Below are 15834 nucleotides of genomic sequence, written 5' to 3' on the forward strand. Positions count from 1 at the left end.
ATTCAACATTCAGTATTCAGCAGCTTTAACATGCAAAGCTCCGATAAAAAATATGTTTATTTTTCTACACTCTTCCATGAAAAGGTGTTGATAACAATAGGATTACAGCAGGGTTCCAATAGGGCCCTAAGTTTACTGGTTACTACAGTAATCAGAGATGATGATGCAGGAGCTAAAGATATTGATTACAGGATAATTGATTACCACTGCTCATGGGCAAAACAATTATGGCATTTGCATGACTGAAACAACACTTTGCAAACAATATTTATTTTCTCGTGGATTATGGGACAGTGTATTGTGGGACATATAGCTAATTATTTGTATGAATGAAGTGGTATTCATATTATGAAATAAAATGAGCTGGAGTTGGGGATCTAGTGGACATTGTGAAATATCATTATGAGGCGACAGATACCTATATATTATGAAAGTTTGTTCATCATTGCTATAATTTCAATTCAGAATCTGTTACACACGCAAAACAAAATAGGTGGTTAACGCCTTTAAACTACCAGTAAGCCATCGGATCTAAAAACATTTTGCTTGAGAAAAGCTAAATTTTGTTGAAATACATGACTAACCTTTTATGACATTAAATCCTATTTAATTAAATGATATTGTACAAATACTCTAGTCTGTAGCTTTGTTTACTGAACTGAAGCAATTTCAAATGTAGAAATAGTGGAATGATGATTTCTGAGAGCGGTTATGAATTTTGTGCTTCAGTGACCTATTAAAAGAGCCATGCAATTAAATGAAAAAGCATGGAACACTGAAGACAATCATCTGGATTACAAGAAAGTCTTTGCCTTTGCAAATATGGTTTATTACCTCGTCTTCTTTTCAGCACTACTGATGATCAAAATGGGGGCTAAACTTTCGTTTTCCTCTTAATATTTCTCAGCATTCAGATATAACCAAAATGGAATGATGGAATGTGAGTTTGACTCGTCCAATGGCCTATTTAATCAAGTATCAGAATATAGATTACACATGTGAATGAGGATAAGTGGATGGATAAACTTTCTCATAATAGTTGCCCTCCTACAATTCTAACTCCAGTCTACCCTCATTATTACAGACCTCTTTATTACAGATTTCGATTAAAGCGACGGAGTGTCCCCACAGTAATCAGACACCACTGTCTCTTTGAGAACACAGGCTTTTAATTACACTGTGAGAGGGCATTGAAATTGACAAGCAATTGCTTCAATCTGTGCAATAATGAAGGACATAAATTGCTGGAGTAACTCAGTAGGTCAGGCAACAGATCTGGAGAGAGCACAGATAGGTGACATTGCAAGTTGAGATTGCGCCACACAAGTGGTAATGGGTTGAGAGCCGCAGCGCCAACGTTTACCGCCTTCCCAGTCTCTCTGCGAAGGCGGTGAAGTCACCGCTGGCACACACTATCACCCCAGCCACTTCCACACCAGTCTTACTGACCTTCACCACCAGGCCGGGTTGCCAACACTGGCCCATACCATCTCACTAGCTGATTCCAGGCTGGACTGACTGCCACCACCGCCGGCCCACACAGCTTCCTCAGCTGCTTCCCGACCACACCTGACACCACCACTGCGGACTGTTATCTGCACTCAGGCCGCCTGCAGACCTTGGCCAATAACTCTGCTGATTCTCATCTCTCCCCCGGCCACCAGCAGGCCAGGGCCATCAACTCGCCAGGATTCCAGGCAAAATTGCAGATCACGAGCCTGAAAATGGGTCTTGACCCAAAACATCACCTCTCCATGTTCTCCAGAGTTGCTGCCTAACCTGCTGAGTTACTCCAGCATGTTGTGTTCTTTTGTGTATTAACCAGCATCTGCAGTTCTTTGTTTCTGCTACTTGTGCAGTTATACTCTAATTATACTCTAATACTCAGTAATCACATACTGGGTTATAGCAGGCAATCGTCAATAAAAGACACTATTCCCCCCACTTTGGTCCATTAATACAAGGGATATCTGTATATATTTGGCTTGTCTGTTTAAAAAAAAATGTTAACCAGCTTGATTCCTGGGATGGAAGACTGATTTATGAAGAGATATAGCATCAATTTTAATTATATGCATAGAATTGAGAAGATTGGGAGGGGATCTCAGAAACCTACAAAACTGTAATAGGTTTGGACAGAATAAATGCAGGACAGATGTTCTCATTGCCTGGGGAGATCAGAATCAAGAATATGATTTATGGGCAACATGTAACATAGGAAAATACATCACAGCAATGTTTAGCCCATACCCCTGTAAACCTTTTCTATCCATATGCCTGTCAAAGTGTTTTTTTAAATGGTGTTATAGTACTTGCCTCATCTACCTCATCTGGCAGCTCATTGCATATATCCATGAACCTCTGTTTGAAAAAAATGCTTTTCAGGTTTCCATTAAATCTGTCCCCTCTTACATTAAACCTGTATTTTGGTTCTTGATTCCCCTACCCAGTGTATATAAACTATGTGCATTCACCCCATCTATTCCCCTCATTATTTTATACTCCTCTATAAAATCACCCCTCAGCCTTTTACACTCCAAGGAATAGGGAGAGGCCTGCCCAACCTCCCTACAGCTCAGCCCCTCAAACATAGACAAAATTCTCATAAATCCTCTCTGCATAAATCCTTTCCAGCATTTTCAATGTGTTATGGAACAACAGCATCAGCAATTGCAATTGCACTTCCTTTTTCAGTGACTTTTATAACCAGTTATGATTCTCCAGCAAATGTAGTTTATGCAAATAAACTGTTTATTAATGTTCCAGTTGTTCAAATTCATTTGAAGTCCATCGGCAACTCAAGGAGAAAAAGGTTTTTAGTTTAAACCTTAACAAGAACTGTAACATAAAGCACAGATCATTCATGTTGATGTGTTCACTGGTTTTCAATGCATTTTCAAACTTTTCCCATTATCCAAGCTGCAACATAGCACAGACTATCAGCACTGGCGCTGCCACTGTGACAAGCACTATGATTGAAAAGTCATAGATAAGGGCTCCAATTTACAACTCTCATTCGTGCATGGCTTCACCAGTCTGGAGTCAGCTTGAGACTTCATTAAGCTCATTACTGTGCAATAGCCCATGTCCCACAGATATGTGGCAGGGTAAGGTTATGTCATACTTCAGGGACTTGCAAGCATGCTAGGGATGCTTCCGCAGGCAATGCTTCATCCAACTTTTTAGCCAGCCTCTTTAAATGACTGCATTGTTTCCCCAAAATATACATTCTCAACTCTCGTTTATAAGTAAACTAAAGGGCCTTCTTTATCTTGTTTAAAGACATTTGGACAGCTACATGGAAAGGAAATGTTTAGAGGGAAATGGACCAAACATGGGCAAGTGGGACGTGTAGATGAGGCATCTTGGTCAGCATGGACAAGTTGGGCCAAAGGGTCAGTATTCATGCTGTACGACGCTATGACTATCAATTATGACAACTGCCTATACATAGAACTTTCTCCTACCACTGATATGCTGGGGAAGGGGAGTGTTAATACCACATGATTTGACAGTAGAAAATTCACATTGTGTTTTTCAACTCAATGGAAGTACTGAGGGAAAAAAAGACAATATTGTAATTGAATGAATAAATGAATGAACCTTTATTATCACATGTGATGTGTCAGTGAGATTCTTTGTTTTGCATACCCAAGGTATGAAAAAAGTCACCACATAAAGGGTGCTGACAAAGTTGCAAAGTATTCAATTTTAACAAATGTAAATTCCGTTGCCATTGTAAGAAATCCGATATTTCCTTCAGCAGAAATATTTAAATATTTGAGCGTTATATTTTTGGGGTAGTCTCAATGGAAGGATGTTTTAATTAGTAAGGACAGATTTGGAGATTAATGTTGTGTATTAATTGGACAAAGCATTTAATTAATGATTTGATTGATTACACCAAGTCTGATCCCACTGGTAGGTTGAATAATTTATGGTGTATTCAATTTCTCTGTCTCCTTGTAGGACTCATCTTCTTTTGTCTTTGGTCACATTTCCTTCTCTAGGCATTCCAGTCTTGAACAACTGAAGTGTTGTGATGCATACAGCAGGCAACAATAATCATTGAAGTTTTAGCAAAGCTACATTGTCCCTGAGGGACAACCTTTTCACAGGGTGATGGGTATATGTAAAATTTTGTTAGAGGAAGTATTTGAGGTAGGTACAAAAACAATATTTAAAAGACACTTGGACAGGTGCACGGATAGGAAAGATTTGGATATGGGCCAAATGTGGGGAAATGGAACTACGTCAAAAACCTTGGCGTGATATTTGACTCAGCACTGAAATTTGACAAACAAGTCAATGCCGTGGTAAAAGTTAGCTTCTTTCAGCTTCGGACGATAGCTAAAATAAAACAATTCCTCCACTTTGATGACCTCGAAAAGATCATCCACACATTTATCTCCTCCCACCTAGATTACTGCAACTCTCTTTACACTGGCATCAGCCAATCTTCCCTGTCCCACCTGCAACTGGTCCAAAACGCCGCAGCGAGACTCCTGACGGGCACCCGAAAAAGGGACCACATCACCCCGATCCTGGCCTCTCTCCACTGGAATCCACTTTTCTTCAGATACTTTCTGGGCAGCTCAGTGATGCAGCTGGTAGATCTGTTGCCTTACAGTCCCCGTGATCTGGGTTCAATTTGGTACAGAGTTAGCTAATATTTCAGCCGTGACCTCTGTTTCACACACATCCCATAGCTGTGCAGATTGGTAGAGTAATTGGCCACTATAGATTGTCCCGCACATGTATGTAAATGGTAGAATCCCGGGGAAGTTGATGGGAATGAGTTGGGAGTGAAATGGGATTTGTGTAAATGGGTTCTTGATCACCAGGTAATTTATTGGGCCTGTTGCTGAGCTGCATGACTTATGACACTGCTCTGATGCACTAGGCTAATGTATTTTAAATTACTGATTTTGTTTCTTCATGCTGAGCTACAAATGTAATTTATTCTCGGAAGAAATGTAATCATTTTGTAAGTTGCCAAGATGAAAATTGCTAGGCACCATTATGGCAGAAACAGCTTGAATGTGATGTGCACTGGACATATAAATGCATTTTTATTGAGCACCCTGTGCTAATTTATGCTACTGAAATGATAATTCATACAAAGTTGTGCTTCTGCAGTCTAATATCTGCTTTCTGTTATCATCCTATTGTAGAATTAAAGGGAGCAAAATTAGGCAGTATTGTGATCATGATATAAACTAAAATTATACTATTTGACCAAATGCCGGGTTGGGAATACAATTTGTTTTGCCTTTCATCGTTATGACCAGCCAATGATATTTTATTAGTTTGGTGCACAATAGCACAGTTCAGTTCAAGTTAGATGGTACTCAATAAAGTCTTCTTACAGGTTTTATTGGCGGCATGTATTGTGGCTGGAATAATTGCTGGAAATCCTCCCATATGTCTTTGAAAGTTGCTGTGAGGGATGACAAAAAGGTGATGTTGGTTATCCAGATTTAGAAGATGATGATGATTTCATGACCATTTTCCTTGTGTTTTGTTTTCCAGAATCTCTTCAGATTGACTGTGGACTGCTTTGACAAAACTGACTGGCAGATGTTTGAGGATGCAGCAGAAGGCAGCATCAACAAATACACAGTCTCTGTCTTAAGCTACATAAGTAAGTCCATCGATGATGTTGTTCCAAAAGCCACCATCTGCACTTACCCAAATCAGAAACCCTGGGTCAGAGGGGAAATTTGTGCCAAACTCAAACTCAACTCAGGGGACACCAACGCCTACAAAGCAGCTAGATATGACCTCCGGAAGTCCATTAGTAAAGCCAAGAGAGTCTCCAGGGACAAAGTGGAATCTTACTACTACAGCTCTGACCCCAGATGCATGTGGAGAGGATTGCGTTGCATCACAGATTACAATGGGAAAAACAGGAGCACAGTCCAGCCTACCGCCTCGCTCCCGGTCGAGCTTAACACCTTTTATGCCTGGTTCGATGCAGATAACATAGCACCCACCATGAGTGCACAGGTGTGCAGGGTGACTACCTCACTGATCCTACAAACGGCAGACGTGAGGCGGTCCTTCAAAAAGGTAAATGACCGCAAAGCTCCAGGGCCGGATGGTATTCCAAGGCGGGCTCTCAGGGCGAGCACTGATCAACTGGCAGAGGTGTTCACCAACATTTTCAACCTCTCCCTGAGTAAGTCTGTGGTTCCCACTCCCTTCAAATCATCTATCATTGTTCCTGTTCCAAAGAAACCATTAATCTCCTGTTTAAGTGACTACCGGCCTGTCGCACTGACATCAGTCATCATGAAGTCCTTCGAGCAGCTAGTCAAAACTCACATCTGCTCCTCTCTCCCTGACATCTCCCTCAGTTTGCTTATAGACCATACAGGGCCACGGACGATGCCATCGCCATGGCAACTCACACTGCTCTCACCCACCTGGACAAAGGGAAAACATATGTGAGAATGCTCTTCATTGACTACAGCTCAGCATACACCACTATCATTCCATCAAAACTCATGCCCAAGCTCCTTGATCTTGGACTGGAGACCTCCATCTGCGGCTGGATATTCAACTTCCTGATGGGCAGGCCACACCTCTTCCTCACTGACCCTCAACACAGGCGCACCACAGGGCTGTGTGGTTAGTCCTCTCCTGGACTCCCTGTTCATGCACGACTGTATTGCTAAGCACAGCTCCAACATCATCTTAAAGTTTGCTGATGACACAACCATCCTGGGCCTCATCACAGACATGAGACGGCCTAAAGAGAGGAGGTAAAGGCACTAAACAGCTGGTGCCAGGAAAATAACCTCCCTCTCAATGTCAGCAAAACGAAAGAGATGATCGTGGACTACAGGAGACAGCAGGGGAGTGGACAACTCCCCATCCACATCGGTGATGCTGAGGTTGAAAGGGTCAGCAGCTTCAAGTTCCTCGGTGTGCACATCACTGAGGACCTTTCTTGGACACTGCACACGGACACAATAACTAAGAAAGCCCGCCAGCAGCTATTTTTCCTGAGAAGACTGAGGAAGTTTGGCATGAACGCCAGCATCCTCACAAACGTCTACAGTTGCACCATCGAGAGTCTGCTGACGGGCTGCATCACAGTCTGGTACGGGAACTGTTCTGCCCACAGCCGCAAATCACTACAGAGAGTGGTGAAGGCGGCACAGCACATCACTGGCAACTGTCTCCCGGCCAGTCAGGACATTTTCCACTGGCGGTGCCTGCGGAAGGCACACGGCATCATCAAGGACCACAGCCACCCAGCACGCAGACTGTTCTCCTTGTTGCCATTAGGCAGACGATATAGGAGCATGGCTGCACGTACCACCAGACTTAAGAACAGATTTTATCATCATATCATCAGGCTTCTGAACTCATAAACACATCATATATGTTGATTATTTTATTTATTATTGTCTTTAACCTACCACTGTCACTTTTATCTTATCTTTTTTTTAACCGTAATTTTATCCTTGTAATATCATTGCTGAGGTGACCCGTTGTCTTGTCAAACACATTTCATTGTACCGTTGACCCTGTGTTAACCTACATATGACAATTAGAACTGAACTGAACTGATACATCTCCTACATTGTCCCCCATTCTTAGCATTAACCATTTTGCATTTCCTTTTGAGAGTTTGCAGAGTGTTTGAGCTGAGGGGATTAGAGTTGAGATAACATTCAGATCGACCATGATCTTAATATGTGGCAGTGTAAGCTTGCAAAACCGAGAAGCCTACTCTTGTTTTTAATTTATTTATGGTCAGTTATTGTTAGAAGAGCAAATGAGGATGAATATGATTATCTATTTCTTTCATTTTATTTCATATTCTCTAACATTCAATAGATGCAAAATAGTTGACTCATTTAGGCTGGGGCCATAATAAACTTGTCAGCCTTGGTCCCAAATTCTGCTGAGTCAGTTGATTGCAAACAACATTATTGTCTGGATGTTATCAATGGTCATGGTAACATATCTGGTAATTTTACAATCATAGAGATTTCTGTTCATGGAAAGATTACAGGTAAGACATAATTGGGTCCACCATGTATGCTCCAGTTATCCTACCTCTCTGTGTACCTGTGGTCCCTGATCCTAAGAACTATTCTCGGAAATCTTTTCTGGTTTCTCTCTAACACCTTGACATGCTTCCTATAATGTGGCAACCAGAGCTGAGTACATTCCAATTGAGGCTGGGCTACTGTTTTATAAAGGTTCAGCAATACTTTCGTTTTTATAGCCTGCATCTCTGCAGATAAAATCCAGAAACGTGTGTGCCTTCTTAATTCCTTTTTGAACTTGTCCTACCACTTTCCATGATTTGCCCATACAACATCCAGATCTCTCTGCTTCTGCACCCAATTTACAAGAGTGTCCTTGATTGTTTAGTTTAGCTTAGATATACAGCGCGGAAACAGGCCCATCGGCCCACCAAGTCTTTGCCGAACAGCAATCCCTGTACATTAGCATCACCCTACACACACTAGAGGCAATTTTTTACATTTACACCAAGCCCAATTAACCAACAAACCTGTATGTCTTTGGAGTGTGGGAGGAAACCGATGATCTTGGAAAAAAACCCATGCCAGTCATGGGGAGAACGTACAAACTCCGTACAGACAAGCACATGTAGTCAGGATCGAACCCGGGTCTCTGGTGCTGTAAGGGAGTAGCTCTACTGCTACGCCACCGTGCCGCACTTGTGTATTGTGTATTGCCTATCCCCATTTATCACCTTTTATTTATCTATGTCATATCTGAACTGCCATGTGTCTGCCCATTATACTCATATTTTCAATAATCTGCTAACACTATCACTGTTCTCGTCAGTTTCCAACACAAAGTTTGTCATCCACAAATTTTGAAATTGTGGCTTGCATCCTATGTCTATGTTATTAATTAATATACATAAAATTGGTGAAACACAAAATGCTGGAGGAACTCATCAGGTCAGTCAGCATATGGGAAGGGAATGGACAGGCAATGTTTCAGGTTGGGATCCTTCTTCAGACATAGGATTTCTCCCACCCCCCATTCCATGAATGTGACAAAGGTTCTAACCTGAAATGTTGCCTATTCATTACCTCCCCAGATGCTGCCTGGCCTGCTGAGTTACTGCAACACTTAGTGTTGTGCCTCCATGAATAATGGCAATGCCAAGGGCGGAGTGAAATTGCGATGCTTCCCTAAAAGAAGAGAGCTACTACACAAATGTTTCAATATTATATGTAGGCATGCACTAAAAAAGGTCCAAACTTCAGGATAATATCAATGATTTTAAAAGAGAAACCTTAGTCCTTGCTGTAAAACCTTTCGACATGATCTCAGGACTACTTTTCAAAATCATTCATCCTAATCTTCTGACTATTGTTATACCCACTGAAATACCTCCCCCTTTGATTGGTTAAATAAACAGACAATTAATGGGCCTGCCCCACTTAGGCGATTTTCAGGGCTGCATTTCGCCAAATTCTCACGCTCTCATGCTGATCACAAATTTCTCATGCTCTGTCGTGAGAAATTCTGTGATCAGCGAAAATGTCAAAACTCATATCAACTGCATGGGCCGCGGGTGTTGGAGAGCTGGGGCTGAGGGTGAGGGAAGCAGAAGCAGCGGCAGGGTCAGATGTGGATGGGGAGCAGGGGCTGGCTGGCGAGTGTTTGCCAGGCTGGCGAGTCGTTTGCTGCAGCTCCAGCCATAGAGCAGCCTCAGTGCAAGAGTACCGGGCCGTTGGAGGCATCGGGAGCATTGCGCCGCTGCCATGAGAGTCTCTGCGCCGAATTTGCCCAGATCAAGCTGCGGCTTGGTGCATCCTGGAGGACAAACAGTGGCTGCTGGAAGTAAGTACCAAGCATTGGGTAGAAACGGTGGAAGATAGTGGCCTGCAAATGGGGGTGGTTGGAGAAAGCATCCTGCTTGCCTGCTAGATTTTCACTTACTGCAACTGCAGGAAAAATGTTCCTGATTTTGGGGAATTCAGAAGCAGGGGTCACAGTTTAAGAATAAAGGGTAGGCCAGTTAGGACTGAGATGAGGACAAACTTTATTTACACAGAGAGTTGTGAATCTGTGGAATTCTCTGCCACAGAGGACAATGGAGGCCAATTCACTGGATGTTTTCAAGGGAAAGTTACATTTAGCTCTTGGGGCTAGTGAAATCAAGGGATATGGGGAAAAATGGTACTGATTTAAATGAACAGCCATGATCATATTGAATGTCAGTGCTGGCTCGAATGGCCTGAATGGCCTATTCCTGCACCTATCTATATTACTAAAAGTTTCATCTTCCTGTTGCACTGTATATTGGTTTTAGAAAACTTACAGCTGTGACTTTTGGTCATCTTACTCAGTCCCCCTCCATTGGTCAAGACAAGAGGATTTTTCCCATCGATGAAAAATAAAAGACTTATTAATATTTAAAAAATGTTGAGATTCTCTCTCCTGAAGGCCACGCTACTTCTGGAGGGACTATAAAACCCGGAAGTGTGGAGGTGCCTCAGTTCTATGCAAGATGGGCGGAGCGAGTGGTTGCAATTCTCAGTCTAAGCTGTGAATAACACTGAACACATGTGTACTAAACTGTGAGTGGTTTTACTGATCTGTCAGTGCCCTTAATGTGGTTTGAAAATGTAGCTTGAAAGTATTTTTTGGTTTGAAAATGCAAAAGTGTTTTTTGGTTTGAAAATGCAAAAGTTGCCTTGCCTAATTGAAAAGTTGGTTTGAGAATGCCTTGCCTAATTGAAAAGTTGGTTTGAGAATGCTAAAGATGTCTTGCCTAATTGAAAAGTTAATTTGAGAATACCTTGCCTAATTGAAAAGTTAATTTGAGAATGCCTTGCCTAATTGAAAAGTTGGTTTGAGAATGCCTTGCCTAATTGAAAAGTTGGTTTGAGAATGCCTTGCCTACTGTGGGAGGGGGTGTCCCCCTCCCACAGTATGGCATTCTCAAACCAAGGGTGTGTCCCCCCCCTCCCACATCCCTCCCCCTCTAGGTTGCTCCACTCCCTCGCCGGTTACCCCCAAGGCCAGTGGTCAGTGATTGCTCAGTCTCCCCACTTTCAAAAACGCTCCGTGGCCTCTGGTTCAGACAGAGAGCGTTGCCAGGTGTGAGCGGGGAACTGAGGCCAGTTGTCCGTGATGTCTGGATCCCATGCTCAGCGCTTCGTGTTTCAGAGTTGGCTAATGCTATTGATTTGTAATTAGCCTGATTTGTAATTAGTTGACAAAACCTTAATTTATTAATCTGGGATATCCAGGGGGATGGGATAAGTGTAACTCCCCGGCAACCACCCGCAAACATGTGGTGACTGCATAGTCTCCTGCAGTCACCTAAAAAGTCGCTTAAGTGGGACAGTCCCATTAGTTGTCCACTGGGCCACTGCACTTCTCTCTTATTATCAGTGCATTATAGTGACAACATTTTTGCTTCCATTTAAAGGAGGCCCAAATATGAAAATGGTTAGCTCTGATAGTATTGGTGAAAAATCTGGTGAAAAATATTGGAATTGCTCTTCCATTGACTGCTGGATATATGGCAAGATCACCCTGCAACCCTCCAGTTACAGCATAGAAATATAGAAGTATGGACTCATCTGTGCCTTTACAGATGTTTGAGCATATTGCCTGTCCATCATCCTGTTGGACATTCAATCTGAATCAATAGCAGTTTTGTGAATTCTTTCCAAGCATCTCAGCACTGAGCTTGTACTGCATAATAGGTGTTAGTAGACGGAGAACTCAAATTCGTACTCTGGGTAATACACACTGTATCAACCCTATCATCTTAAACACCTCTGTAAGTTTTTCCTGAACTATCATTCCTACTTAACTGGCTGGAAGTTCAGAATGCCCAGCAAATAGTGAAAGCTTGATTTTTAACTCAGCTGCTTAATAATCGCAGAACACACGTGTTACGATGTTACACTTCTCATCTAATAGGGTATGTAGACTTCTGGAGACTTCATCTCTTTATTTCAATGCAAAAAAACCCCCGAAAAAAACGTTTTCACCCAGAGAGTTGTGAATTTGTGGAATTCCCTGCCACAGAGGGCAGTGGAGGCCAAGTCACTGGATGGATTTAAGAGAGAGTTAGATAGAGCACTAGGAGCTAGTGGAATCAAGGGATATGGGGAGAAGGCAGGCACGGGTTATTGATTGGGGACGATGAGCCATGATCACAATGAATGGGGCCGCTGGCTCGAAGGGCCAAATGGCCTCCTCCTGCACCTATTTTCTATATTTCTATGTTTCTAAGAGGCTGTAGCCAAGTACAATTAACTTTAATTTAATTGACTTGATTCATTATTAGTTGTTTTTAAAGTGTTTTCCAATTTCTTCATGTGTTTTATTTCTAAAAAACATATTTCATTTTTTGTTAGTACCTTTAATTTGAATGTCAAATATACTCAGATTATTAAGAATATAATTACTATATAGAAAACAATAAATGTCAATGGGCAGATTTGATAGTCTGTGATTTTATTTTAGTTTTTGTTCAGAGATACAGCATGGAAACAGGCCCTTTGGCCCACTGAGTCCATGCCAAGCATCAATCAGATGGGACGAGGCATGAAGGATTGTGGGTACAGTCCAACGGCAATTAAGCCAATCCAGGTGTTAGTTCATCACTCATAAAAGCCTGCCTGTGAGGTTGGTTTTAACATTCTTCTTGTAATCCATTAAGGATGGAGGAATGATGCCTCTCCATTAAATATTTTTTAAATAATTGATGGTAAGACATTTTAAACCTTCACAAAATTATTAAAATACTGCAATTTAAAAAAAAAAGACTTCGAATCAGGCAATCAGTTGCTGCAAAACAAAATCCTGGCTTAATGCATCTGGAAAAAACCAATGTTATTGTCACTATGTGATTGTATTACTCCATCACATAGTACACGGTATTTTATAAATGTAATTTATGTTTAATACAGGATTGTCATTTTCTGTTGCTCATACTTGAGCAAATGCAATACTTCCACTTAAAAATATAATGATTCGGTCTTTGAGTTTTACTTCAGACTGCTTCATTGCAGTAAGTCTGATTCATCCTACCTTCATATAACCAGTCTGCAATCCCATTGTAGATAATTCCTTCCTTCCCTGATGAAGTGAGGCGCAATGCACTGCTTTTTACTTCAGTCTGGTAGTAGATGTTATTTTCAAAAATATATACCTAGGATTTAAAGCAAGGCAATGTGTTACTTATTGAATAAATTCAAATTGTACAGTTTACAACATAGTTCAGATTTCAGATGAAGAGAATATATCTCCATTGTGTATTAGTTGTGTTCATTTTCTGAAATTGCAATAGTATAGAGTGCCAGGAAGTCCAGTTATCTCAGAAGTAGTGGTGATGTTTTAAGTGTCACTATTTATGACCATTATTTATCCGTAAATGTATTATTTATTCACTTTACTGCTCACCTGATCGAGTAGAAAATGTAACCTGAGTTGGAAGACATTGGGATTTTACCACACTGAAATAATGTCATGTTCTAATGAAAAGCAGACTAAATAGTCTTATGACTTTCATGTTTAAGAAAAGATGCTGGAAAAATCGAAGGTAGACAAAAATGCTGTTGGAACTCAACGGGTGAAGCAGCATCTATGGAGAGAAAGAATAGGCGATGTTTCGGGTCGAGACCCTTCTTCAGACTGAAGGAGGGTCTCGACCCGAAACGTCGCCTATTCCTACTCTCCATAGATGCTGCCTCACCCGCTGAGTTCCTCCAGCATTTTTGTCTACCTTATGAATTTCATTATTATTTATACTTCATATGGTTATATTATGTTTGAAGAATGTCAATTACTACAAGTGAACTTTTGTAACTGAATTATCCAAATAGAATCTTTTATGGTCTGATCATGGATTTGAATTATCCATTTTGCTGTATCCCCTAATTATTACCTTAAAAGCTTCAACATTAAAACACAGGTACAAGAATATCAGTTCACCTCTACAGAATACAAATGTATTAGATGTATTTAGCTGTTACCATAAAATCTCATGAAATACGACCTACTCTGGATTATTACAATTGGGCCAGTATTTGGACCCAATTGAGTTAGCTGAAGTATGCAGTTCATATATATTCCTGTAAGATTTAATGGTTTGGGAAAATGAATTTGGCTGAAATGAAAAATGCCTAATTGTAAATGTAATAATTGTAGACTTTCTAAGTTATATCATTTTATTGTTTCTTTCAATAAAGATTAATGCCACACAAGACCATAATGATGTAATAATGTGCCTGCAATTTAATAGCCAAATTATTTTATTAGACACAGGCCAAAATTACATTGTGTGCAGTTCATAATGTATTCTGCACATTTCATATTTACTAATTTAGAATACAACAGCCAATACAAGAATAGTATAAATAATATCAAGGGATAACATTGAATGCAATTAATAGCTGTTCAATGGTAAATGTAAAACTAATATTGATTATTGTATATTTTGTTAGCGGATCTTATAAATGCTTCAATGCAACAAAAGCTTCAAGATATTACATTGTCCAACATAATTTATGCTTTTATATAAATGATCAGTGCCAGATTTACGTATAAGCTAAACAAGCTATAGCTTAGGGCCCCCACTTTCTAGGGGGCCCCCCGAAAAAATTGATGGGCCTCGAGGTCTTGGGGGGCCTCCGGCCAAGGCAGAACACCTACCGTTCAACTCTGGGCGGCCCCCCCCCTCTATCTCTCTCTCTCCATCTCCCCCCGCTATCCGTGTCTGGGCCGCCATCCATGGCTTCTGATTCGGGTATATGGTCACCTGTTTGAGGGAGGTGACACTATTGATGGTGGAGTTTATAAAGTCCAGAACAGAGGATGTGTAGGAATCAATGTCCGTGTGGGAGTCAAGGGTGGCCTGGGCTGCAAACGCCTTCCAGTCAGTGTTTCCAAAACACTGCTGAAGTGTGAAGTCCGCTTCCTCTGACCAGACTTTAACTGTCCTCACAGTTGGGTTTAACCCGTCTGATGAGTGGGGAGTACTTAGGGAGCAGGAACAATGAGATGTGATCAGACTGACCAAGGTGGGGGAGGGGGATGGCTTTGTAAGCTTCAACCATGTTGGTGTAGACTTTGTCCAGTGTCTTGTCTACTCTAGTGGGGAAGGATACATGTTGTTCAATACTTATTCAATGCAATTTAAAAACTAAGATTTTCCTGTTATATTTTCCATTACTGTGACAATGATAAATACATCACTGCTGAACTCTACATTATAGTAATATCAATTTCTATATGTTGTGTAAATGTATCCAATATTTAATTTCACTTTGGTGCACGTGTAATATGCGTGGAATGATTCTGTCAGGCATTGTGCTGAAATATTTTCCTTAATTTTCAGTACATCGCTGACAAAAAGTACATGATCACTCAGATAGTACTGAAATAAAGGAAAGCGGGTGATTTGTGTGTAACCAGCAGGTAATCATTTGAATCGTTCATCACAAATTCTATGGTTGCCAGTTTGTATTATGTATCTTTGCAATTATAATCTGGTAATCCAAATGTTCATGAACATTTCAAAACATTAAGATTAATACTGGATATTCTTTCCTCATTTAGTTGGTTTTATGCCATTCATCTTTATTTCATTGTTAATGTAAGATGTGTAACACGTTACGGAATAAACTTCAATTTGGTCATGCACACAGAATAACATTCCTACATGCCACAGATAAGTATTGACTGGGAGCTGGCATATATCGGTTTGATTTATGGCCAAAGTAGCACAACATTTCTATCTCCATTTTTCACTGATATTGGAATGGAATTTCTTTAGATAACCAACTTGCTTTTCAGCAAAGCTGC

General features: G+C 40.9%; 1 protein-coding gene across 1 annotated transcript in view; it reads right to left on the bottom strand.

The window, feature by feature from the left end:
• LOC129699148 (inactive dipeptidyl peptidase 10-like) overlaps positions 1-15834 on the bottom strand; it is a 657345-nt gene that overhangs the window by 113797 nt on the left and 527714 nt on the right. The window contains exon 8 of the mRNA XM_055638816.1: positions 13060-13180. Within this exon, the coding sequence (XP_055494791.1) occupies positions 13060-13180 (121 nt within the window). The remainder of the gene's footprint in view (positions 1-13059; positions 13181-15834) is intronic.

This window comes from Leucoraja erinacea, chromosome 7, assembly GCF_028641065.1.
Source record: "Leucoraja erinacea ecotype New England chromosome 7, Leri_hhj_1, whole genome shotgun sequence".
NCBI lineage: Eukaryota > Metazoa > Chordata > Chondrichthyes > Rajiformes > Rajidae > Leucoraja > Leucoraja erinaceus.